The 26,070-nt window shown below is 32.2% G+C and overlaps 12 protein-coding genes and 2 pseudogenes across 14 annotated transcripts, besides 3 other annotated features; 5 read left to right on the forward strand and 9 right to left on the reverse strand.

Moving 5' to 3' along the window:
• The first annotated feature begins 192 nt into the window (after window positions 1-192).
• Window positions 193-15,755: a mobile genetic element.
• TVAGG3_0087150 (uncharacterized protein) lies at window positions 6,882-7,547 on the reverse strand (the record flags this gene model as incomplete). Its single annotated transcript, XM_051222319.1, has 1 exon — window positions 6,882-7,547. One exon carries the CDS (start codon window positions 7,545-7,547, stop codon window positions 6,882-6,884), a length of 666 nt encoding a protein of 221 aa, XP_051107305.1.
• TVAGG3_0087160 (integrase core domain containing protein family) lies at window positions 7,722-8,807 on the reverse strand (the record flags this gene model as incomplete). The annotated part of the gene is made up of 1 exon (XM_051222320.1): window positions 7,722-8,807. The coding sequence occupies one exon, from the start codon at window positions 8,805-8,807 to the stop codon at window positions 7,722-7,724; it is 1,086 nt and encodes a 361-aa protein (XP_051107306.1).
• Window positions 9,658-10,578, reverse strand: TVAGG3_0087170 (keratin-associated protein family; the record flags this gene model as incomplete). Its single annotated transcript, XM_051222321.1, has 1 exon — window positions 9,658-10,578. A coding segment is annotated over one exon (921 nt), but the record flags the coding sequence as incomplete, so codon positions are not given.
• On the reverse strand, window positions 10,605-11,913 carry TVAGG3_0087180 (organellar and viral DNA polymerase type B; the record flags this gene model as incomplete). Its single annotated transcript, XM_051222322.1, has 1 exon — window positions 10,605-11,913. A coding segment is annotated over one exon (1,309 nt), but the record flags the coding sequence as incomplete, so codon positions are not given.
• On the forward strand, window positions 12,145-12,708 carry TVAGG3_0087190 (uncharacterized protein; the record flags this gene model as incomplete). Its single annotated transcript, XM_051222323.1, has 1 exon — window positions 12,145-12,708. The coding sequence occupies one exon, from the start codon at window positions 12,145-12,147 to the stop codon at window positions 12,706-12,708; it is 564 nt and encodes a 187-aa protein (XP_051107309.1).
• A 228-nt stretch (window positions 15,756-15,983) lies between the features above and the next one.
• On the forward strand, window positions 15,984-16,316 carry TVAGG3_0087200 (protein of unknown function, DUF4107 family; the record flags this gene model as incomplete). Its single annotated transcript, XM_051222324.1, has 1 exon — window positions 15,984-16,316. A coding segment is annotated over one exon (333 nt), but the record flags the coding sequence as incomplete, so codon positions are not given.
• A 4,869-nt stretch (window positions 16,317-21,185) lies between these two features.
• Window positions 21,186-21,428: a terminal%2Cinverted (terminal inverted repeat of Maverick-2 transposon ID:TVAGG3_0087210).
• Window positions 21,186-26,070: part of a mobile genetic element that runs on past the window's edge.
• Window positions 21,429-21,860, forward strand: TVAGG3_0087220 (annotated as a pseudogene). The gene has a single exon. A coding segment is annotated over exon 1 (432 nt).
• On the reverse strand, window positions 22,014-22,250 carry TVAGG3_0087230 (uncharacterized protein; the record flags this gene model as incomplete). Its single annotated transcript, XM_001299194.1, has 1 exon — window positions 22,014-22,250. The coding sequence occupies one exon, from the start codon at window positions 22,248-22,250 to the stop codon at window positions 22,014-22,016; it is 237 nt and encodes a 78-aa protein (XP_001299195.1).
• On the reverse strand, window positions 22,502-22,760 carry TVAGG3_0087240 (repellent protein 1 family; the record flags this gene model as incomplete). The annotated part of the gene is made up of 1 exon (XM_001299195.2): window positions 22,502-22,760. A coding segment is annotated over one exon (259 nt), but the record flags the coding sequence as incomplete, so codon positions are not given.
• On the reverse strand, window positions 22,791-23,150 carry TVAGG3_0087250 (uncharacterized protein; the record flags this gene model as incomplete). The annotated part of the gene is made up of 1 exon (XM_051222325.1): window positions 22,791-23,150. One exon carries the CDS (start codon window positions 23,148-23,150, stop codon window positions 22,791-22,793), a length of 360 nt encoding a protein of 119 aa, XP_051107311.1.
• On the reverse strand, window positions 23,286-24,131 carry TVAGG3_0087260 (uncharacterized protein; the record flags this gene model as incomplete). Its single annotated transcript, XM_051222326.1, has 1 exon — window positions 23,286-24,131. A coding segment is annotated over one exon (846 nt), but the record flags the coding sequence as incomplete, so codon positions are not given.
• TVAGG3_0087270 lies at window positions 24,393-24,819 on the reverse strand (annotated as a pseudogene). The gene has a single exon. A coding segment is annotated over exon 1 (427 nt).
• Window positions 24,865-25,125, forward strand: TVAGG3_0087280 (uncharacterized protein; the record flags this gene model as incomplete). Its single annotated transcript, XM_051222327.1, has 1 exon — window positions 24,865-25,125. One exon carries the CDS (start codon window positions 24,865-24,867, stop codon window positions 25,123-25,125), a length of 261 nt encoding a protein of 86 aa, XP_051107313.1.
• On the forward strand, window positions 25,150-26,007 carry TVAGG3_0087290 (uncharacterized protein; the record flags this gene model as incomplete). Its single annotated transcript, XM_001311974.2, has 1 exon — window positions 25,150-26,007. One exon carries the CDS (start codon window positions 25,150-25,152, stop codon window positions 26,005-26,007), a length of 858 nt encoding a protein of 285 aa, XP_001311975.2.

Genomic DNA, 26,070 nt, shown 5'->3' on the forward strand with positions numbered 1-26,070 from the left:
AATACATTCTATCAGATACGAGGGAGAAAGGGTAAAGTTAGTTTGAGCGTTTATGAAGGAATGAAGAATGGAAAGTTTATACAAGCATACGATACAAACGGTAAAACGTTTTCATTAGCTTTGTCAAAACTTACTAACATTTATTTTGACAGTGATTTTTCATAGTCCCTTTAATTTTCTATTATAAGTACGCAAAGCTTTGCGAGTGTTTACACATTATGAAGATGAGGAAATGTTATGTCCCTTTTCTGCTTTGAAGAGAGTGTCAAATTGTATGCGTCAGGAGTGTTTGGAGTAAATTGGTAAAAAAGTAGTCGTAAGGTTTATTTTTGTTTGATGTACAACATTTTTGTCAAAGAACTTTTCACTTCAGCTCTGTTAGTAATCCAACTTTTGTAGCTTCATTGAACTCTTCTTAAAGACCTCCATGGATGTTGTTCGAATACTTCTTTTCAAGCTCATTATGTAAAGTTAAGATTTTAACAACTCATTTCCAGCGTGCATTGTTATATAAGGAGGGCATATAACTTTCCATTACTCTGGGTCTGTAATACAGCTACAACATGTGTATGATTTCCTGCAGTTCCACAGAAAATACCTGTGCTAACATCTTTGGGGTCATGTGAGATATCAATCTATCTCATTCCCTGTCTATTCGACACCGCTGCAAGATTTAATAAATCTTTTTTGTTATTGAATGTGAATGGTTTCCTTCCACAGATGTTCTTCCACTGAACCATGCAATTGAAGGAAGGTTTTCAATACCTTTTTTCTTTTCTTTGAACCTCCCATCTTCATTGACTGCGTATTAGTAGTGAGAATGGAAAACTGTCAACTATTTCATACATCTACCACCAAATAAAGTGTTTGGATTTATTGGATCTCATAGACGTATAAACAGCTCCTATAGGATATATTAAATCATATATGCTCATAAACTCTATATAACAATTCTAAAGAACTTATGTCATTAAATACCATTTGGAATGTATCTCCCGGATGAAATGTTGCATTTGTTCCACTTTATAATGTAATGTTAGTTCAATAGAATTATCCAGAAAAATTCAAAAGTATCTGGTTGAAGACCTCTAACAAATTCAAATGGAGTTGCTGGTTCCATTTATAAATTTCTGTTGTAAATGCATTTGTATCTGGTTTTCGAAAATTTCTTTGATAGTTCTGTATCCCACATAAGTTTTGTCGGCTTTACGTCAACATGTGCTGTAGTTCATAGTGCTTCAAAGTTTCTGGCATGACTTTCAATGTTCCTGCACTCTTATCTAAATGTTAAGAGGTATCTTTTACGCTTGTACTCGGATTCTCTAAGGTGCACTTGAACCAAGGTCAAGTTCAATATTATTGTCGTCTGCTCTAACAGTATGAAGGATTTTGTGTATGTTTCTTGTCGCTTTACTGTCTAAGATAGCTTGAAGTTCATTATATCGAGTATTGTGTTTATGAGATGTTCAAACTTTTGTTCGTTCGTCTCAAGGTTCTGTTTGTCAGCTTTACTTTTAATAGCATCTTCAAAGTTATTTTTGCCTTAACTCTTAACATAAATCTTGGTTCAAAAATACACGTTACATTAAAGAGTAGGAAGGCATAAATTTCACCGTATATAAACCAAATGTTTGGTGCTATTAGCTTGTCATACTGTACAGTACAGCTTATGTCATAACCTTTAGCACGAATGAATTTATATATCTTCTTTCATTAACATTTTTGTTTCTCTTTCACTCCTGTGGTTAAATATCCATGTAGTCCGTTATAATCTGTTCATCTGAAGTTATATAATGAACATGGTTCTGTTCCGCTTTATATTTAATGAAAGTTTGAAGTTATTTATATCGGAGATGTTGTGTTTATGAGATTTCAACTTGTCTCTGCGTCAAGTTTTCATTTTTGTCGCTTTTAACTATTTAATTGTAAGCTTGAAGTTCATTTATATTCGGAGATATTGGTGTTTATGTTCTTTATCTGCTTTTTCGGCTAATTTCTCTTCTATCTCATTTATTTCAAGTCTCATGCCTACCACCACTCCCGAAGAAGTATTTTCTTCAGCTCTTGAAGAACGTCCACTTCGCATCTTTGGTGTCAATAATGAGACTTTGAGTTAAAACCTTTCCTGTCTTAATGGATGTTTGTAAAAACTTCTTTCTTCACGTGTTCGGGGTATTGGTCGTCTCATATCTTGTGAAATCAGAGATGTTGTCATACATTAAGCATATCTGTCTCAAAAGTTCTGCTATTGAATGGAACGAAAGAATACAGAACTTTCATCCATCTCCTAAAGTCAAGTCTGCTTTCTTAGTATTCTTGAATGTATGCATGAGAACAAGAGTACCTTGGAAAATATTCGAACATATTTCATTAGCTGTTGGTTTTGGTGGTTCTTTTGGAGTTTCTGTTGTTTCAGTTCCTTCTGAGTTTCTGTTGGAGTTTCTGCACTCTTGACTTCAATGCTCTTGCTCTCAAAGACCTAAATGTTAGAGCACCGGGTTTTACAAAGGACTTTATAAATGCTTTAATAGTTCCTGGTAAGTTATTGTTAGCATTAAGTAAGTTCCCTTATGCTTCCATCATGTACGTCCCATAGCATATATAAAATCTATACTTTTCTTGTAGTCAGCAATAGACTGACTGTGTTTTTTTAAAGATTTGTCAATACTTTAAGCCAATCTTGATGCATGTCTGATACTGAGCCAAGATATCATTTGCTTCCTTTAGTGTATTGTGTTGTCGTAAAGTATCCAATCCCCGTACGTGATTGTTTGCTATACGTCTTACAGTATCTATTTGACTCCTTGTTTCTTGCATCCACCAGATAAAGTTTTAATAGTATCCGAACCATTTGAAATGAATTTCAAAGCATTTTTAACGTCATTAAAACTTCTTCACCAGTACGGCCCATATCTTCCGATTTTGGTATTGAAGACTCCATATGAGCAGCTGTAAACCAGTATTTATAAGGTCCCATATCCATGATTTAGCAGTTTTTCATCCTTTCCATCCTTTCCATCCAAACCGTTTTCGCCTTGAGGTCTTGTATTCTTGTATTCCTTGTTGTTCTTTGAGTCCTTGTTTCCTTGGGTTCCGTGTCACCCTTCTCTCCTTTCGTTCATCTTTATGTTCGTTATAATATTCTATGTCATATGAGGTGTACATCATTACTGCTACCAGCAACGCCAGAATTTGTTTTCTCATTTCATGACTAAATTCTTTAGGCATTTAATGTTGTCGTCATCGAAGCTCTTAACAATTTCAAATGAGAACATTATTACTTTCACTAATGAAGGCATCTACTGTAGAATTTATATATTGCACGTTCCATCATTTATGATGGGAACCTTGCTTGTTGTAATGAAGGGTCATGTGTTAAAAGTATCGAAATCAATGACTTTTTTAGTTTTTTCCATCGTCAATGACTAAATATTGCCTTCAATGGTTAAAGTTGAGTTTCGTTTACTAGTTCATGTGCTCTTTTGCTTCATTTGTTTCATACGCATATGCAGCAATAGTCAATTTTAATGAGAATAAAATGTTGTTCTATTTGCAAAGTACAGACCCAAACGAATACGGGACAGTAAAGCTACAACAAACTTAGGTCTTCAGAATGAAGCGCTTGCTTTCAGAGTTGTTGACTTCAATACTATCGCAACTTTTGTCATAACAGATGAAACAGATTTCATGGAGTTTTGAAATAGATGGAAAGAAGCATGAATAAGATTTCACAATAGTAGAATATAAGATGGAAACATTTAGCTGGAGTGTTTAAATGCTCTCATAATACTACAATAAACAAGGATAACGAAGAAAACTTAATGAATGTTAAACTTATTGAGGAGTTTTGAAGTTCATTTAGTGAAGGAGTTAAGATACCAAGAATGAGTCATGAGTAATTCTTCTTGGGAGATACCATATGACATTTCTTTGAAAAGTGTTGACAAAACGATTGAGATGAAATCTGTTCCATACGTATGTTATGGAATTGTTTATACATTGAGTCAAAAATAGCTAATGTCAGGTATTTCAGGAGTTAATAGTAAAGGTTCAGTAGAATATAATCTTTCTGTTATGAAGTAAATTCAATGTTCATTCCAAACGTTCCTGTCATAGCAACTCATTTAGGTAAGTGGGTTCGCATTAGTCCCTCATAATTTGAAAGACATGCATTCAGACTTGTTGACTTTCAAGGAGCCTGTAGAACTGAAAGGCACCAGTGCGAATGACTGTTGAAGTTGACTTTTTAGAAAATATTAAATGCAACAGCTTACAAGAGAACTCAGAGCTAAAAAATATAAAGTATGAATGTTATGTATAGGTCATGAACTTTGGTTTGTTGCTGTTTGATGAAACAAATGATTAGTTATGTCAGTCAAGAGAACAGAAAAAGGCGTCAAGCGCGAGCGCAAAGCGCTATATGTGTTAGTGAAAACTGCACCAAGTCAATAAGATTAGTTTGCTTATGAAGATGAGAGTTCGATACTGTTGAAGAAGTTTTGGATAGTATACAAATTGCTTTAATTTACTAAAAACATATTTCAACAAAGTTTTATATTCTGTTGAAAGTTTTGTATACTCTTCGAATATTTATACTTAAACTCAAACTCCTGTAGTATCCTGGTTTTCAATGATGCGGATGTTACCTATTTTCATGAATGTTGGCGTTTGACCACAGCATTCGATTTTCAGGGTCGAGATAGTCATGACACATTGTTTCCCTGTTATTCGTGATATAACATTTTCAAGGTCCTCCTTTGTTTGAATTATTTGGTTCTTGCTTATAAGATTTGTCAAAGCTTTCTATGTCTTTGAGTAAATTGTTTGTATAACTGAAGAAGGTAATGGTCTACGTTATCTGAAGGATTTGTTTGAACATTTGTGTAAGGGTTGTCGTTGGCTTCTCTTGAAAGAATTTGGTCCAGTGGTGGATACTCTAACTTAACATCTGATGTAGCGTTAGCGTTTGAGGAGCTGTGTTTAATTCCGGACTTAAGTCTGGGTTCTCTTTTCAAACACTCCGAACTATAGTTTCTTATGAAATATTGTTTGTCGTTCGTGAAGTCAACAATTTGATGTTGTTCAATTGGAACATTACGGCACCAGCTAAGATGGATTTCTTCTCATTTCATATAGAATAAAACCTTTTATATGTATGAAATGAACAATATACTCGAAAGGGTTTGAAATGTAAAGCTAAACGAATGAAATATTGTTGAATCTCACTGAGACAGGTGTTGTGTATAAAGATGTAGAACTACTGAACAAAAGACTAGGGAAGAAGCAGGAATATGAACAAAGGGTGGAAGCCTATAAAAATTTATGTCAATGATGGCTCAGGAGTTCAAACATAAAGTATGCAGAAAGTTATAGAGTTTATGCTCTCAAAGGTGAAAAGCCTTCATTTAAGAACAGCTATTCTAACGCATATCCTCACGAAGAGAGTGGGGAAGTGGATGATATGAATGACAGCAAAAAATATTAAACAGAAATGGCGACAGAGATGCATGGAATTTGTTTTACCATCAGTCATTGAAGGTTAAACTTTAAAACAATGTTGGTCGTTCCCATGGAATATTTTTGACTTTAATGGTAAGTCAGTCATGAATGAATCTCAAGGTATGAACGAGGCAGATGAGAGACTTATATTGCTTCCCAAATTTCTTCAAAAGGTAATGTTATAACTGGTTTCCAAATGATTCAATATCATAACGTGGAAACTTGAAAGATAACGAAGTCAGTTATGAGACGTTTTAATGTTTAAAAGCAAGGAAACGCCATGTTTGCATAAGTATTGCTACAGTTAAATGGTAATGTCTGACTTTAGTTATGAATGTATTAGCTAATGGTGAGTCAGGCTTTGACCCTCAAACCTTTTTCCGGCGAAGTCGTCACAAACGAGCAGAAGTATTTGAAGGATACTTTTTGAAGGGGTATTTTGAAAGTTTTGAAAGAATGTAGTTTGTCAGTCGTTTCATATCGTAAACTCCTGAGTATTGACGTAAGTGTGTTTGTCAATATCATAATCATTGCAGGAATAACATTTAATCATTCTGTTCGAGGTTGAATAGAAGAAATTAGTGTTGCAATAAATGTGAAGACCTTCCTGATGCAGTTTTAACGATAACATCTTTATCCGAAGTTTTGATAAAATGTCTTTTTCTAACTGTTTCTTTAAGTTCATCATTGTACGATTTATTGATATCAACATCTATAATCGTTAAATTTGATATTTTATTTACTAATAAAGCCATACCAGTTTTCCTTCCTCTTCCTCCATCATGTTTGAGGTAGTTATGTAAATCAATCTTGTTTTCACCAATTCTTTCGTTGAGGGTTTTAGTTTCTGCCACAACTAATTCCTCAGCTAATGAATCAATAACTTGTTCATCAGAAATGATAAAGTTGCTGTTGTTGTTTGTTGCCGTCATTTATATAGGAATAAAAAAAATAAAAATAATTTTAAAACTAACTTTATTTTTGGACTGCATCATATTTCCAGTGATGTTGTCAAAATGTCATGTTGTCACATTTTTTCAGAGAAGTTAATTAACCGAGTGACACATGGTGACGTAGTGACACCCTCAGTTCTTCAAAAATAATTAATTATTGAATAACCTGAAACCATTAACGTAAACATTAACGATAAAATATATTTCCAGTGATGTTGTCAAAATGTCATGTTGTCTCATTTTTTCAGAGAAGTTAATTAACCGAGTGACACATGGTGACGTAGTGACACCCTCAGTATTTATGAAAACATTAATATATAAAATTCACGAAAATTCAAGAGGTGAAAAAACAGGTGAGAAAACAGGTGAAATCTCACCTCTTCACCTAAACATTATTTTTACTGAATTCAATAAAAATAAATGGTTCATTTACTCACAATATTTTTGTACAAAACGACCCCAAACTTTTAACTTCTTTTCTGCAGCTTCAAATGCTATCTTAGCGAGTTCATATTCTCTAAATTCTCTCTTTAAATCTTCTTGTTCCCATTGGTCTAGTTCGTATGGAGAATCTCTATAACCATAATATATCTCACGTTCATGTTCTAATTGTTTTTCACACATTTTTCCAACTTCTTCTTCGAACAAAGGTTTAGCATTCTCCACTGTATCTTCGAGTTCTTCTTCATCTAACTTCTCATGAACTTTCTTGTCTATGGAGTCCATAATATCTTTGACATAAAATGCATACTTTACAGAGCACCATTCAGCAACAAAATGAACGAGGTCAGCATGTATGTAAATACCTTTGAATTCATTCATAACGCCCTTAGTAAGCTCATAAAATGCTTGTTTTGAGGTTGAGCCACTTTTGGCTCGACCGTATTCTTTCAACCAAAACTCAAGAATTTCCTGCATTTTAGCACTATTGAGAAATCTGTTTAAATGGTTTAACTTTCCTGCTTCTCTTGCCATCTTTGTTGCATTAATGTAACCATCCTTGTCTCTACGTAAGACTTCAATACCGTTATAAGTGCCTTTTGTGAATGTTTCACCATTAGATTTGTTCGTGAATGTTTTTGCTTCGACTGACATTATTGTCTTTACATACAAAATAAAAAATAAATAAAATAAAAACTAACTTTATTTTTTCTATCTTAAGGAAATTCACGAAAATTCAAGAGGTGAAAAAACAGGTGAGAAAACAGGTGAAATCTCACCTCTTCACCTATAATATATTTTTGTCTGATTTACATCTAATGAAAAAGTTTAGAAGAATTTTCTTATTCTTTCTGGCATGTTTTTATCTTTCCAGTACTCCCGCTCTAATGGTCCCAGATGAGTTGGTTTAGATTCTCTCAAGTTCTTAGATGGTATAACATCTTCAACGCCTCCTTCATATCTTACTTTATAAGTGTCATCGTTTATGTTGTAGTCAAGTATTTCAATAACCACTCCTCGCTTTGCTTCGTCAATGGTTTCAGCAAGTTTGCCATTACTACTTTCGACTAATTTATGACGAGGGTAAAATGCTATGGAGTCGTCAGCAGCTTTTATAAGATATCCATTACCTTGCGTAGAGTCTACGATATAATAATTTCGACTTAACCTTAAACGTTTCTTTGTCAACGGTTTGTCGTCAAGAACTACACGAACTTTTGTTCCAGGAATGAGAGTAAATTGTGTTGAATTTCTGATATTTTGTGTTTGACTTCGTTTCTTTTGTATATACTTTTCTTCTTGTTGTTGTGTCATTGAATTTGGTGTATGTCCTGTTGTAGAATGTGTTGAGGAATTGTAAACTTCGATGAAATGTTTCATTGTTTCTTCGGTAAAGTCTCGCTCTTGATTTAAATCTCTGAGAGTCCTTATGAAGCGGTTAATGATACCGAGTATGTTATGGTTATGGTCTTCAGTAGTGTAGTGAGTTATGTTATGCTTAATGAGAAATTCTGTGATTTCGTTGCTGAGGTATGCACCGTCTTGGTCTGATGTTAAAATACTTGGGCTATGTTCTGCTACAAACTTTTGTAAAACTCTTAACACTTCATGAGTTCCTTTATTTCTCATTATATACGCAAAAGCTTTGCGAGTGTTAACATTAATGAAGATGAGGAATGGTTTATGTCCTCCTTTTCTGCTTTGAATGAGAGTGTCAAATTGGTATGCGTCAGGAGTGTTGGAGTAAATTGGTAAAAAGTAGTCGTAAGGATTTATTTTTGTTTGATGTACAACATTTTTGTCAAAGAACCTTTTCACTTCAGCTCTGTTAGTAAATCCCGAACTCTTTGCAGCTTCATTGAATTTCTTAAAAGACCTCCATGGATGTTGTTCGAATACTTCTTTCAAGCTCATTTATGTAAAGTTAAAGATTTTAACCAACTCGTATCCAAGCGTGCATTGTTATATAAGGAGGCATATAATCTTTTCCATTACCTGCTGGGTCTGTAATACCAGCTACAACATGTGTATGATTTCCTGCAGTTCCACAGAAAATACCTGTGCTAACATCTTTGGGGTCATCTGAGATATCATATCTATTCATTCCCTGTCTATTCGAACCCGCTGCAAGATTTATATAACCTCTTTTTGTTATTGAATGTGAATGGTTTCCTTCCACAGATGTTCTTCCACTGAACCTATGCATATGTGAAGGAAGGTTTTCAATACCTATTTTCTTTGAACCTCCCATCTTCATTGACTGCGTATTAGTGTAGAATGGAAAACTGTCAACTATTTCATACCATCTACCACCAAATAAAGTGTTTGGATTTATTGGATTCATAGACGTATAAACAGCTCCTATAGGATATATTAAATCATATATGCTCATAACTCTATAAACATATTCTAAAGAACTTATGTCATTAAATACCATTTGGAATGTATCTCCCGGATGAAATGTTGCATTTGTTCCACTTTTATAATGTAATGTTAGTTCAATAGAATTATCCAAGAAAAATTCAAAAGTATCTGGTTGAAGACCTCTAACAAATTCAAATGGAGTTGCTGGTTCACCATTTATAATTTCTGTTGTAAATGTCATTGTATCTGGTTTCGAAAATTTCTTTGTTAGTTCTGTATCCACATAAGTTTTGTCGGCTTTACTGTCTAACATTGCTGGTAGTTCATATGCTTCAAAGTTTCTGGCATGACCTTCGATATTCATACATTTGTTATTTAAGGAGTTTAGTGTATCTTTTACGCTTGTACTTGGATTCTCTAAAGGTGCACTTGAACCAAGGGTATAGTTCAATATTATGTCGTCTGCTCTAACAGTAGTGAAGGATTTATGTGTATGATTTTTGTCGGCTTTACTGTCTAAAGAAGTTTGAAGTTCATTTATATCGGAGATATTGTGTTTATGAGATTTCAAAACTTTGTTCGTTGCGTCAAGTTCTGTTTTGTCAGCTTTACTTTTAATAGCATCTTCAAAAGTTATTTTTGACTTAACTCTCAAAGTAAATCTTGGTTCAACTAATACACCGTTAACAAAGAAGTATGAAGCATAAATTTCAGCGTTATAACCAAATGATTGTGGTGCTATACCTGTGTCATACTGTACAGTACAGTGTATGTCATAACCTTTAGCACGAATGAATTTATATCTTCTTTCATTAACATTTTTCGTATTCACTTTTTCACCCTGTGTTAAATATCCATGATAGTCCGTTATAATCTGTTCATCAGAACTTATATAATGAACATGGTTTTTGTCTGCTTTATTGTCTAAAGAAGTTTGAAGTTCATTTATATCGGAGATATTGTGTTTATGAGATTTCAAAACTTTGTTCGTTGCGTCAAGTTCATTTTTGTCCGCTTTACTATTTAATGTAGCTTGAAGTTCATTTATATCGGAGATATTGTGTTTATGTTCTTTATCTGCTTTTTCGGCTAATTTCTCTTCTATCTCATTTATTTCAAGTTCATGCCTACCACCACCTCCCGAAGAAGTATTTTTCTTCAGCTCTTGAAGAACGTCCACTTCGCCATCTTTGGTGTCAATAATGAGACTTTGTGTTAAAACCTTTCCTGTCTTAATGGATGTTTGTAAAACTTCTTCTTCACCGTGTTCGGGGTCATGGTCGTCATCATATCTTGTGAAATCAGAGATGTTGTCATACATTAAGCATATCTGTCTCAAAAGTTCTGCTATTTGGAATTGGAACGAAAGATATACAGAACTTTCATCATCTCCTAAAGTCAAGTCTGCTTTCTTAAGTATTTCTTGAATGTATGCAATGAGAACAGAGTACCTTGGAAAATATTCGAACAATATTTCATTAGCTGTTGGTTTTGGTGGTTCTTCTGGAGTTTCTGTTGTTTCAGTTCCTTCTGGAGTTTCTGTTGGAGTTTCTGCATCTCTTGACTTCAATGCTCTTGCTCTCAAAGACCTAAATGTTAGAGCACCGGGTTTTACAAAGGACTTTATAAATGCTTTAATAGTTCCTGGTAAGTTATTGTTAGCATTAAGTAAGTTCCTTATGCTTCCATCATGTACGTCCATAGCACTATGTAAAAAATCTATACTTTTCTTGTAGTCAGCAATAGACTGACTGTGATTTTTTAAAGATTTGTCAATACCTTTAAGCCAATCTTCATGCATGTCTGATACTGAGCCAAGAATATCATTTGCTTCCTTTAGTGTATTTTGTGCTTTTCGTAAAGTATCCAATCCCGTACGTGCATTGTTTGCTATACGTCTTACAGTATCTATTTGACTCCTTGTTTCTTGCATCCAACCAGATAAAGTTTTAATAGTATCCGAACCATTTGAAATGAAGTTCAAAGCATTTTTAACATCATCTAAAGCTTCTTCACCAAGTACTGCCCATATCTTTCCGATTTGGTATTGAAGAACTCCATATGAAGCAGCTGTTAAACCAGTATTTATAAGGTCCCATATCCATGATTTAGCAGTTTTTCCATCCTTTCCATCCTTTCCATCCAAACCGTTTTCGCCTTGAGGTCCTTGTATTCCTTGAGGTCCTTGTATTCCTTGAGGTCCTTGTATTCCTTGTGGTCCGGTGTCACCCTTCTCTCCTTTCAGTTCATCTTTATGTTCGTTATAATATTCTAATGTCATAAGGTGTACATCATTACTGCTACCAGCAACTCCTAATATTTGTTTCTCATTCATGACTAAATTCTTTAGGCATTTAATGTTGTCGTCAAATCGAAAGCTCTTTAACAATTCAATGAGAACATTCAGTACTTTCACTAATGAGGCATCTACTGTAGAATTTATATATTGCACCGTTCCATCATTTATGATAGGAACTTTACTTATTGTAATGAATGGGTCATAAGTGTTAAAAGTATCGAAATCAATGACTTTTTTAGTTTTTCCATCGTCAATGACTAAATCATTGCCTTCAATGGTTAAAGTTGAGTTTTCGTTTACTAGTTCATGTGCTCTTCTTGCTTCATTTGTTTCATACGCATATGCAGCAATAGTCATATTTTAATGAGAATAAAATGTTGTTCTATTTGCAAAGTACTGACCCAAACGAATACGGAAACAGTAAAGCTACAAACAAACTTAGGTCTTCAGAATGAAGCGCTTGCTTTCAGAGTTGTTGACTTCAATACTATCGCAACTTTTGTCATAACAGATGAAACAGATTTCATGGAGTTTGAAATAGATGGAAAGAAGCATGAAATAAGATTTCACAATAATGTAGAATATAAGATGGAAACATTAGCTGGAGTGTTAAATGCGCTCATAAATACTACAATAAACAAGGAGAACGAAGAAAACTTAATGAATGTTAAACTTATTGCAGGAGTTTTGAAGTTCAGTTATGCGAAGGAGTTTAAGATAACACGAATGAGTCATAGAGTTCAATTGCTTCTGGGAGCATACCATATGACATTTCCTTTGAAAAGTATTGACAAAACGATTGAGATGAAATCTGTTCCATACGTATGTTATGGCAATTGTTTATACATTGAGTCAAAAATAGCTAATGTCACAGGTATTTCAGGAGTTAATAGTAAAGGTTCAGTAGAATATAAGTCTTTCTGTTATGAAGTAAATTCAATGTTCATTCCAAACGTTCCTGTCATAGCAACTCATTTAGGTAAATGGATTCGCATTAGTCCTCATAATTTGAAAGACATGCAATTCAGACTAGTTGACTTTCAAGGAGAGCCTGTAGAACTGAAGGCACCAGTGCGAATGACTGTTGAAGTTGACTTTTTAGAAAATATTAAATGCAACAGCTTACAAGAGAACTCAGAGCTAAAAATATAAAGTATGAATGTTATGTATTAGGTCATGAACTTTGGTTGTTGCTGTTTGATGAAACAAATGAATTAGTTATGTCAGTCAAGAGAACAGAAAAAGGCGTCAAAGGCGCCGAGCGCAAAGCGCTATATTGTGTTAGTGAGAACTGCACCAAGTCAATAAGATTAGGTTTGCATTATGAAGATGAGTTCGATACTGTTGAAGAAGTTTTGGATAGATATTACAAATTGCTTTAATTTACTAAAACATATTTCAAACAAAGTTTATATTCTGTTGAAAGTTTTGTATACTCGTTCGAATATTTATACTTAAACTCAACTCCTGGAGTACCTGGTATTTCAATGATGCGGATGTTACCTATTTTCATGAATGGTGGCGTTTGACCACAGCATTCGATTTCAGGGTCGAGATAGTCAATGACACATTGTTTCCCTGTTATTCGTGATATAACATTTTCAAGGTCCTCCTTTGTTAGAATTATTTGGTTCTTGCTTATAAGATTTGTCAAAAGCTTCTTATCGTCTTTGAGTAAAATTGTTTGGTATAACTGAAGAAGGTAATGGTCTACGTTATCTGAAGGATTTGTTTGAACATTTGTGTAAGGGTTGTCGTTGGCTTCTCTTGAAAGAACTTGGTCCAGTGGTGGATACTCTAACTTAACATCTGATGTAGCGTTAGCGTTTGAAGCTGAGTTTAAATTCACGGATTTCAGTTCTGGTTCTTTTTCTTTCAAACACTCTGAACTATAGTTCTTTATGACAATATTGTTTGTCGTTCGTGAGTCAACATTTGATGTTGGTTCAATTGGAACATTAACGGCACCAGCTAAGATGGATTTGCTTCTCATTTCATATAGAATAAAAACCTTTTATATGTATGAAATGAACAATATACTCGACAAGGGTTTGAATGTAAAGCTAACGAATGAAAATATTGTTGAATTCACTGAGACAGGAGCTGTGTATAAAGATGTAGAACTACTGAACAAAAGAGCTAAGGGAAGAAGCAGGAACATGAACAAAGGGTGGAAGCCTATAAAAATTTATGTCAATGATGGCTCAGGAGGTTCAAACATAAAGTATGCAGAAAGTTATAGAGTTTATGCGCTAAAAGGTGAAAAGCCTTCATTTAAGAACAGCTATTCTAACGCATATCCTCAAAAGTTAACGGATGGGGAAGTGGATGATATGAATGACAGCAAAAATATTAACAGAAATGGCGACAGAGATGCATGGAATTTGTTTACCATCAGTCAATTGAAGGTTAAACTTTAAAACAATGTTGGTCGTTCCCATGGAATATTTTTGACTTTAATGGTATTAGTCATGATATGAATCTCAAGGTATGAACGAGGAGAGATGAGAGACTTATATGCTTCCCAAATTTCTTCAAAAGGTAATGTTATACCTGACTGTTTCCAAATGAGTTCAATATCATAACGTGAGAAACCTTGAAAGATAACGAAGTCAGTTATGAGACATTTTATGTTTAAAGCTAAAAACCTCCATGTTTGCATAAGTATTGCTACAGTTAAGTGGTAATGTCTGACTTTAGTAATGATGTTAGCTAATGGTGAGTCAGGCTTTGACACTAAACCTTTTCCGGCGAAGTCGTCGCAAACGAGCAGAGTGTTTGAAGGATACTTTTTGAAGGGGTATTTTGAAAGTTTTGATAGAATGTAGTTTGTCAGTCGTTTCATATCGTAAACTCCTGAGTACTGACGTAAGTGGTGTTTGTCAATAATTCTTTCCATCTCCTCAGAAGTCTTTTGCATTCCTGACTGTATAAATTCAACGATGGCATAATATTTCCTCTTACGTCGAATGTAACGTTGAAGAAATTCAATGAGTTCACTGTCTGGAACTTTAACGACAGAGGCTTGAACTTTTGACATAAATGTTTTCGCTGTTGAATCCATAGAGTCTGAAGTTGCTGATATAATGATTTGGTCATAGTAAGAGTCGTTTCCTAAACGCTCTGTTATGAGTATATGACGAATTAAATTAAATGTCTTACTTGAACCCATCTTTCCACAATAGAAATACACACCATTTGAACAGAACTCATAGTCCTTACTGAAAGGAAGAATAAGAGAAGAGTTAAGTTTGTCTGTAGTTTCATTCATGTCTTCATCTACGTCATGTATTAAATGCTTCATTTTATCTCCATTAAAAATGCAAGTCAGAAATATTCAGAACATAGCACCGAGTCTAACTGACAAGAGTATAAAGATATACTATGAACACGTTATGATGAAACCAACCAAAATTCAAGAAAGTCAGTATACTTATGAATATCCAAGACACTGGGTAGAGTATGTAGGAGGTGAGAAAGCTATTGAAATAAGACAAGTTAGAAGTATTCCAGCAGGAAGGACAATATTATTGAAGAACTTTAATGTTTTGAGATATAATGATGAGACAAAGAAGCAAGATAGTTTTCCTGTTGCTGTGTATGTGAACCTAGACACAGGAGATGACATGAAAGTTTTTAACACAAAGCTTCAAACGGTAGTGAGAGAACAACTGACTGCGGAAGGACATCCATTACCTTCAGAAGTTACCATAGTATATAATTTTGAAACAAATGCAATAGATTTTAAAGTCGTCTCTGCAAAGAAGTCAGGTTTTACATTTAATGAAGCAGATGTATATTCGAATGAAAACTTCAAAGCTATTGCATGGTTAGATAATGACGATTGCTTTAAGAAAATATTTAAATTCAGTGACTCAACGATGTCAATAGATGACCTTCGTGGAATGTTACCATCGACGTTTACAGTTGAAGGTTCAGCAGGATTGCTTACAAGATTGTCAATTGGTGGTATTTGGTCTCGTGAGAACATTGTTATAAAATCCAGTATAAGTGAATTTGCTGAAGAATCTATATTATGTCTTTCAAACTACATGTATTCGCCACCGAAGCATTATAGTATAACAAACTTTGTCAGTAAGTTTAACATAAGACTTGTCGAACCTTCTTCAATGAAAGATGTTGTGCTACCTAAAGATGGAAAGGATGGACTCATTATTGAGATGATTTTAATAGCATATTAAATGAGCTTGTTCTTGAAGGTCATTCATGATGAAATAACTGTTGTAGAAGATGTTAGCAATTGTTCAGACATTTTGAAGCGAATAGATGAGATAAGAAAGAAGTTTATGAAGCCGCAACGCGGCGAGGACGAAGTCCATGAGAATGTTTATGTTTCATTGACTTTCTCCAGTAACGAGAACTTTTATGAGATAATATTGAAGAGAGATGATTTTAATATGGTGTAAATGGTAGCTTGGGCAGCTTTAGGCGCAATGGGAACAAAAGCATTAGCATTTGGAGCAAAAGCACTTGGGGCTTATGACGCAGTAAATAAAATGAGTGGAGGAAGAGTTTCGAAGACATTAGATGCAAATAAAGGAAAGATTGGAGGCTGGGTTGCAAAGAAGTTAAGATTAAATAAAATAGGGCTCATAAATAAAGCATCCAATTTGGTTGCGACTGAGTCAGAAAATGCTTTAGGAAAGGACGATGAGTTTGCAAAACATGCAAAAGACTTTAATGACCAGATGAAAGGTGAAACAATGCATTTAAATAGAGTCGATGGAACTAAAGAAAATGTTTCTTCTCCACCAGTAGTTCTTCCGTATGGTCCCTATGGAATGTATGGAAACCCTTACGAAAGACCATTTGACCCATTGACTGGTGGAAGTAACTGGTATCATTACGGACGAAGAAGAAAGACAGTTAAGCTGGAGACAGACGTGAAGAAAGCAACTAAAAAGAAACCAAGGAAGAGAGTTATAAAGTAATGAATTCACAAGGTTAGAAAACGTGTTAGAAAACGTGTTAGATCTAACATTCTAACATAAACATTATTTTTTCACCTCTGACAACGTTTATTTTTATTTTATTTTTAAGTTTATTTTTATATAAATGACAGAACAAAAGCAACTCATACAAATCAAAACATATAACAAACATACATTTAAACATTTATTCTTCCTTCCTGAGCATAACATGTTCTTTCAAATACATCCGAGACCAGTTGACTTTTCATTGACTGTGTATAAAGATAGAAATAGTTATATCATTAAACCATACGATGACGAAGGTAAGTTATGTAAATTGTACGTTAAGAAGTTAGAGAAAGTTTATGGCTTCAAGTATGACTACAATAGGGTTAACACTGATGATGAAGATATTGAGGAAAATTTATGAGAACATTAGTGAAGTCGTTAGTGAGAACGATAGTGAGAACGTTTATTTTTTACATTAGTGAGTTCGTTAGTGAAGTGAAGTGGGTGGCGGCTTTGTAAATATTTAAGGTTAAATTAGTTTTTGCGTTCATGTTGTAAAATATACGTTAACGGTTTTGTAAAGTGTCAAATTCACAAGTATTGGGTAAGGTGGAACGCAGTGCCGCCGTACCCAAGACTTGTATACTAACTAACCTCGCCTCTATGATCTAGTGGCCAGACTATGTAAGCAAATTGATGGTAGAACCACATATGCGGATCAGTAGCGATCCTGAACAGAACGAAGAGCTCAAATCCATATTACTTATTCACTGTACATTATCGAAAACAACTGATTACTTTATGAGAATAAACGTTAACGATATTTTAAATTTTCATTTTTTTACATAAAAAGTAGCATCCAAAGATAAAGATGATATCTTTGATGTTTGCTTGTAAATGTTTTTCTATTACTAAGTAGTAATTATGCTTATGCTTTTATATTATTAGATCTATATGCAGATTATGTGAGCATTATCATATGCATATACTTTAATGTTGATAAAATCGATAGATTCCTGATTAAAACGTAATTTTTCCGACATATTCTGATTCTACATGCGGAAATAAATCATTTGGCACTCTCAGATTTAATAATAATTTGGCACTCTCAGATTTAATAATAATAATAATAATAATAATAAAATAATAATAATAATAATAATAATAATAATAATAATAATAATAATAATAATAATAATAATAATAATAATAATAATAATAATAATAATAATAATAATAATAATAATAATAATAATAATAATAATAATAATAATAATAATAATAATAATAATAATAATAATAATAATAATAATAATAATAATAATAATAATAATAATAATAATAATAATAATAATAATAATATAATAATAATAATAATAATAATAATAATAATAATAATAATAATAATAATAATAATATAATAATAATAATAATAATAATAATAATAATAATAATAATAATAATAATAATAATAATAATAATAATAATAATAATAATAATAATAATAATAATAATAATAATAATAATAATAATAATAATAATAATAATAATAATAATAATAATAATAATAATAATAATAATAATAATAATAATAATAATAATAATAATAATAATAATAATAATAATAATAATAATAATAATAATAATAATAATAATAATAATAATAATAATAATAATAATAATAATAATAATAATAATAATAATAATAATAATAATATATATATATAATAATAATAATAATAATAATAATAATAATAATAATAATAATAATAATAATAATAATAATAATAATAATAATAATAATAATAATAATAATAATAATAATAATAATAATAATAATAATAATAATAATAATAATAATAATAATAATAATAATAATAATAATAATAATAATAATAATAATAATAATAATAATAATAATAATAATAATAATAATAATAATAATAATAATAATAATAATAATAATAATAATAATAATAATAATAATAATAATAATAATAATAATAATAATAATAATAATAATAATAATAATAATAATAATAATAATAATAATAATAATAATAATAATAATAATAATAATAATAATAATAATAATAATAATAATAATAATAATAATAATAATAATAATTAATAATAATAATAATAATAATAATAATAATAATAATAATAATAATAATAATAATAATAATAATAATAATAATAATAATAATAATAATAATAATAATAATAATAATAATAATAATAATAATAATAATAATAATAATAATAATAATAATAATAATAATAATAATAATAATAATAATAATAATAATAATAATAATAATAATAATAATAATAATAATAATAATAATAATAATAATAATAATAATAATAATAATAATAATAATAATAATAATAATAATAATAATAATAATAATAATAATAATAATAATAATAATAATAATAATAATAATAATAATAATAATAATAATAATAATTATTATTATTATTAAAAAATTACATAATTTTGATAGAAGAAGATAGATCTATAAATTAGATAAATATAGAAGAGTATTGGAAGAAGATTATTAAAAAAAATTAGATAAATATAGAAGAGTATTGGAAGAAGATAGATCTATAAATGTATATAAAATTATTTTTCCAAAATGCCCCTCCCAAAAAGTGGGAGGTTTTGCAATTTTTCGATGATTCATATGACCCTGATTTTTTTGGGAATGATATTACATTCATCCAATTGGTAAGTGGACCTGCTACTAACCCAATTAATCATGAGATTGTAGTAACCTTGCTAAAATAGGCTGAGGGAGGAAAAAACGAAAATTTCAACAAAACGATTATTTCAATTGCAATTCTCAAAACTTTTAAAAGCAGAACCTTATTCTTCTATCAGAGATTTAGAAAAACTCACAAAAATACCAAGAAGTACAGTACATACGTATCTTATAAATGTTACTAGATTTGTTATTAAGCATACAAAGTGGGTGGCACACGATCTCACTAAGTCAGACTTTCAAAGCAAATGCTTAGTGAACTCAATGAACTGGAAAAGAAAAAGCGCCATGATTTAAGCTATGAACACGAACAATTATGGCTCACTCACGAAGAACCACCTCCAAGAAAGTGATGTTGATAATTATCTGAACAAAAGATGGAATTGTCTAAATTGATATGCTTCCAAGGAGTACCAAATTTAACAGTATCTGTTACTTGGAAAATATCATTAAGAAAATGATAGATCGTATTAATCCAAAGCAAAGAAAAAAGTGAAAATTCATCTTCACGCCGATAACGCGAAACCACATGTTGCAAAAAATTTTAAATTTTTGTGATGATTCTGGAGAAATAAAAGTTATTCAACCAGTTTACACGCCGGATATCACTCCAAGCAACTTTTATTTATTCGGCTACATCAAAGACAAGCTTCTTGGATCTAAGTTCAATTCAGAAAATAATTTTTTAATGCAGTAATTGAAATTTGAAGTGAAATCCTGCAGGATGTCTTGCGAAACGTTTTTGACGGATGGAAAGAAAAATTTCAATGTGTAATTGATGCCAAAGGTGATTATTTTGATTAAACAATATATTCATTCTATTTTGATTTTTTTATTAAGTATAAAGCTTCATGCAATATATTTTTGATGATACGACTTTTTTTCATTTGTGTTGTAAGGGTGTGGCACCCATCTTAAATGCTTGATTTTGAAGCCAAGATCGTAGAGTAAATGACGGCGGACAGTTTCACATGTAATTTTTGTCTCTTTTTAAATGTCTCGCACCGAGTACAAAGGATGTTCTTCCAAGCATCTCAAAATTGATTCATTTACAACTTGGAATATCATTTTTTGCAAATTTTCCTCATCGGTTTATTTATCTGAATTAAACTTTGTACTTCTTAAATACTTTGTGACTGTTGAATAAGCAATAGAACCTTCTCCTAATGTAGTATTGATTTCTTGAAAAATTTGTTGGGAATTCCATTCCTTTTTTTGAAAATAAAGAACAACGGACATCAAGTCCATTTAAAAAATTGTAATTCTAAACGTAATCAAATTTTACCAAAATAGATTAAAAATTGAATGAGTGAAGCGGTTTTCAATTTTTAATCTATTTTGAAAAACGAATTAATAATTGTGATCTGTACAAAATATTTCCCAAATATTTTGTAAAGCTCACAATTATTAATATGTTTTACAAAATATAAAAATTTACAAATAGGATTAATATAAGCGTTTTATAAGTTTATATATATATTATTGATGCAATTAAATCCAATCAAATATAACTACAAATAATATTACTACACTTTAATTAGTCAACCTATATATTAAAGGATGTCAATTTGGAGCCAAAGTTGGAAAATTCCTAAGACTCGCTGCCACAGTATATGAGTCTTGCATCTAAAAGTTTTGGCTTTATCGATTTATAGGAATTGCAATTGATGCCAGAAAGTTGGGTGGTGTAGGAATCTGCGAAACAGTCCGAAAATATTAAAATTTGAGAATAAATTGGTCCGCAAACAAACAAATTGTCTTCCACCTCCGTTCTATTTTTCCGTTTTGGTACAGTGCATACGAATCAGCGTGACCACATTCTACATTGCAGAGATTTTATATTCATCATTTGTTTCACAATAATGTACCTACACTCTTCATGGGAGAGATATTAATTCCGAATAAATGTCCTTTTCATAGTTAGTATCCCTAACTTGGGTACGGCGGCACTGCGTTCCACCTTACCCAAGTTAACGGTTTGACACTTTACGAAACCGGTAACGTATATTTTACAACACAACCATAACACCAACTTAACCTTTAATATTTACAAAACCATCTGACACATAAACGACTTCACTAACGAATTCACTACCGTCCTCACTAAATAAAAATAACCTTATTTTTATTTTTTTTTAATTTTTTATTTCATTACAAAGACATGTCCGACTACATTTACTATGACTCTTTCCCAGAACGTTTCCGTGAACTATTCAAAACTCAAGTAAAACTGAGAAACATGCATTTTAACAAAGACAGACCATTGACGATGAAAGAAACCCTGAATATATTACAATCCATATGACGCAAAGTTCATTGCATACATTCCTTATGGTCGCAGAGGAACGAAAACTATTTCAACAATGACGAAAAATTATTTCTGGAGCGATGAAGAAAATTGCCTTATCTACATAAATGCATACTTAAATAAAGCTACATATTGTACAAAAGAAGGTTGGACTGGATTTGAGCTCTACATATACGACGACGATGGAAACAGACGTTGTGTATACCCATACGATAATATGTACCATTGTTTTCATCAAGCATTAAACGAATACATAGTCAGTAAGGGTCTCATTCCTGTGAGTAGATATGCTTTATTTTTGTTCCCACATTTATTTAAAATAAATGATATAACCACCCTCACACGTATGAAAACATAGCACAAAAATAATGTTTAGGTGAAGTGGTGAAATCTCACCTCTTTTTTCACCTGTTTTTTCACCCTGTTGAATTCATTGCTTTATAACTCTCTTCCTTTCTCCAACTCTTCTAGCTTCTTCTTAAGTTCAGCAATGTTGTCCTCATGAAGTTTAATCTTTCTCAAAATTCCTTCTCTATCTAATGGTTGCTTTATCTTTCTAAACTGAACTCTACCATCCTTCATAGTATGAATGTAAAAACCTTCTGGAATAGTTCCTGATTTAATGTATTCTACCATAAACTTTTGTTTCATTGCTTCAGTGACTTTATTTGTCATTTCAATCAAATAAAAATTTTAATATTAAATAAAAATAACGTTATTTTTTCAGTAAGGAAACGCAGGAGTTTTACGATTTATTTGAGGAGTAGGTTCTGGTTTAAATGTTGGAGTCGGTTTAGGAGTTGACTTTTGAACAGGAGTTTGTACTTCCATAGGTTCAGGAGTCATTGAAGGTTTTGCTTGTGAAGGCGTTGGTTTTGACGTTGCGAAGGTGTTGGTTTGTTTAACTTCAACTACTTCAGTATTATTTACAACATTTGCTTTGTTTCTTTTCAACATCATAACTGCTCCTGCTGTAGCTAGCAAACCTAGTGGGAGACCATATCTTATATAAGGACTTGACCAAATGCTATTTTTGACAGGAGCTGGTGGAACACCTAACCTTGGTGAGACTGCTCTTTGCCATTGTGCAGCTCGTAAGAAATATTCAATAGGTGCTCCATAATCGTTTGGTAAAGTTTGTTTCATAGATGGTGAAGGTTCACGAGAGCTTGATGAAGAACTCATTTATAAGCTTTAAAAATAAACGTTCATCCTTTATTCCTCACTGTCGTCCGTAGCTAAGTTATAGTCATCTAATCTTATTATGGGGATGCCATTAGCACGCACCTGAATGGCAAAGCAACAATCCCTCATAAATCCAATAAGTGGCTTTGGTACATTTTCAGTTGCTAGTTCAATAGGTCCTTTAACAGACAATTTGTATGTTATTGGAGCAGTAGATGTTTGACCTTGCTGGAAGCAAAAGTCCACTTCTGTTGGAAAACCACATAAGAAATGTGTGTTGTCATAGCTATCCCATTTATGTTCCACACTACCATCATCCACCAATGACCTCATAACATCTTCATTAAATCCTATCATATCATTGTTTGTATTGCAAGCGTTCGCAACCATTTCATAAAATACAGGTCCATATGATTTTTCAGGTTCTGCAGGCATATTTCCATAAGCTCCCATGGAAAGCTGAAGATATTTAAACTTAGGGTTCTCAAAATTAACATAATAGTTGTCTTTCTTTCTAAATAGTGCCCAAATACTTTTAACATTAATAGGCGTATAAGCTGCTGTAAATGTTGCACTTGAACTATCTGTATTCTTTGAGAATGAACCGTCCATAGGAATCCAATCCATAACTTTAACAGGAAAACATAAAGCCTCGTTTGTATAATGTTCTACAAGTTCTGTATAAATGTTAGGGTCTAAAGAGAATGACTTTGGATGAATGAAACATTCATTAAAATCCATCTTTGTTCGAAATAGTTGCTGGGTTACAGTTGTAATAGTAACTGTTCCACTAGCTTCTACTGCCTTCGTTATCATAGTGAATGGTTCATTCCATGGAACAAATTTATTTGTCGGTGGATTTGAATCTGAAGCAAATGCAACTTTAAGAGTTGGATTGAAAGCAATGATATCATTTACAGATATAGATGTGCATTGTAAGGCGTCGCTACTGAACTTTACTTTAAGCTGAATGTTTCCTGCAAAAGCTGGAATAAATCGAATAGCTTCTAATGGAAGGAATCTTCTAACAGGAATTCTTAAACGAAGCTTAAAATCAAATGATTTTCCTGCTGTAATTGGACCACTAACAATTTGTCCTGTTCTGCATGTTCCCGAATGACTCCATACATCTTCATGTCGAGTCTTTGAGAAAACATCTACTTTCTTTATTTGTTCGGTAGTTTGTGAGTTTGAAGTTATATATGCTTCTTCTCTTGCGTTGTCTTGAGAATATACGATACGACCATTTGCAAGGATTTGATATCCAGCAACTGCATAGAAAGCGTCATCGAAACCAATCCAAAATCCTGGTGGGTTTGTTTTATTGGAACCTGAACCAATTTCTTTATCTACAATAAATTGACCTTCCATTTTATACGTAATGAATGTATTGTAAAGGTCCAACATATTTTCACCAGGAGGTGAGAGATTGAATGTTACCCATGTGTTATCTTTAGCAGTTCCAGGTTGTGATGGAATCTTTGCGTCAGAATATTTTCTATTAGTGTCACCAATTTGAACTGCATTGTCTATGATATCGAAATATGAGCGAATCTGATGAATATGCTCTGCTGGAGTAAATTCGTTTAACTGTTCGTTCTGCATGTATTTACTTCAGATAAAAATATCTATTTACTTCATTATTCTCACTCTTCTTCTTGGCATTCGTGGTGGAAGTTGTTTCTTGACATTTTCAATGAACTGTACATTCTCTTTTGTCTCAACTTCTTTCACTGGCGGGTCAGGATTCTTTGACTCGGTTTGTTTTTCAATGAAATTCACGAACTTTGCAATAAGCTCTTGGTTCGTTATTGAAAGTACATCTGGCTTCTTTTCTTCTGTTCTATTGACTTTTCAGTTTGAATAGAAGGCTTAACATGGGCTTCGCCCCGGTGCCATGCACCTTAATGTTGTCGCTTTCTGCATTCGCTAATGGAACCTTTCTTTTTCTTACGTATATTTTACCATCTTTACTCTGACTTACGTAATAGAAAGGATGTTGTATTCCTCGTGCGTCATTTAATATAATAGACTCTCGCTCTGATTTTGACAAGCTCATTTTACATCGGTTAAAGTTTTAATTTTGTTTTTTATCTGCAGTCAAATGACTCAGACAAGCCCTACGGACAAGACCCAAGGGGTCATAGATGTTGAAGCATTGAAGAAAGAAATTCGTGAGCAAATTTTATCCGAACTGAAGGAACAAAAACAAGAACAAAAGCCAGAGAGACCAAAGAGAAAACTTAGTGAAAAACAACTTGCTGCATTAGCTGCTGGGAGACAGAAGAACCCACGTTTGCTGGCGAAGAAAGCTAGAGAAGAAGCTGAAGCAAAAGCTAAAGAAGCTGAAGCAAAGAAAGAGTAAATGGTTTATTTTTATCGGAACTAAATGTATAGACAAATACCTTTATCTGTTGCGTTCAGTAGTGAAAACCCTGACGTCAAAATAAAGGGGAACAGAGTAACGTTTAAGTTTCCAACAGACTGGATTGTGAACATAAATGAAGAGAAGTACATTGGCATAACAAATATGTATATAACACGTGCTTTCAGAAAGGTTGACTTTATACTTCAAGTCGAGATAGAAAATGACGAACAGTCTTTAAGCGCCCAAAACATTCACATATACAAATACTTTAAAGACGATACAACATTGCAACAATGTATGACTTCATTTAATGAGATGTTCGAGAAAAAGTTCAACATTGAAGTACAAACTTTACAGCCTTTACGTGAGTTTCTTGCACAACTGAAAGAAGAAGGTAGTCGGCCACAACTTATAGACTTTCATTATGAATTTAATGAAAATGAAGATGGAACTCATGACTGTCAGTTTGTTATATATTCACCATTCAATGAAGTAGCTAAAAAGAAAGAAAATCCATTACGTATAAGATTTCAAATCTCTGAACCAAGTGATGATTTCAAGAATGTTTTCAATTATGATGCAATGCTTCCGAGGAAAAATGAATTTTCAAAGATTGTAACACCCGGCATTTGGGATAGAAAGCAAGCTATATTATATTCAAACTTAAGTAAGGGAGTTGAAAATGAGTTCATTGGTCATACAAGAACTTCACCACTTCCTAACCCTAAATACTATAAATTAACTGGCTTCAATCGTGAGTTTTGGATAGACATGTTCTCCACTCATGACCATAACTGCCCAGTGTTCTTACCTCCAGACCATAAGGACTGTCTCTACATTGAAGCACAACTCTTAAACTCTACCATCGCAGTATTGTAAATGACCTCATGGGCTTCGCCCTTGCCGCTAGCGGCTTATTTTTATCACGAATGACCTCATTGC

The sequence above is a fragment of the Trichomonas vaginalis genome, chromosome IV (assembly GCF_026262505.1).
Source record: "Trichomonas vaginalis G3 chromosome IV, whole genome shotgun sequence".
NCBI classification, from domain to species: domain Eukaryota; phylum Parabasalia; order Trichomonadida; family Trichomonadidae; genus Trichomonas; species Trichomonas vaginalis.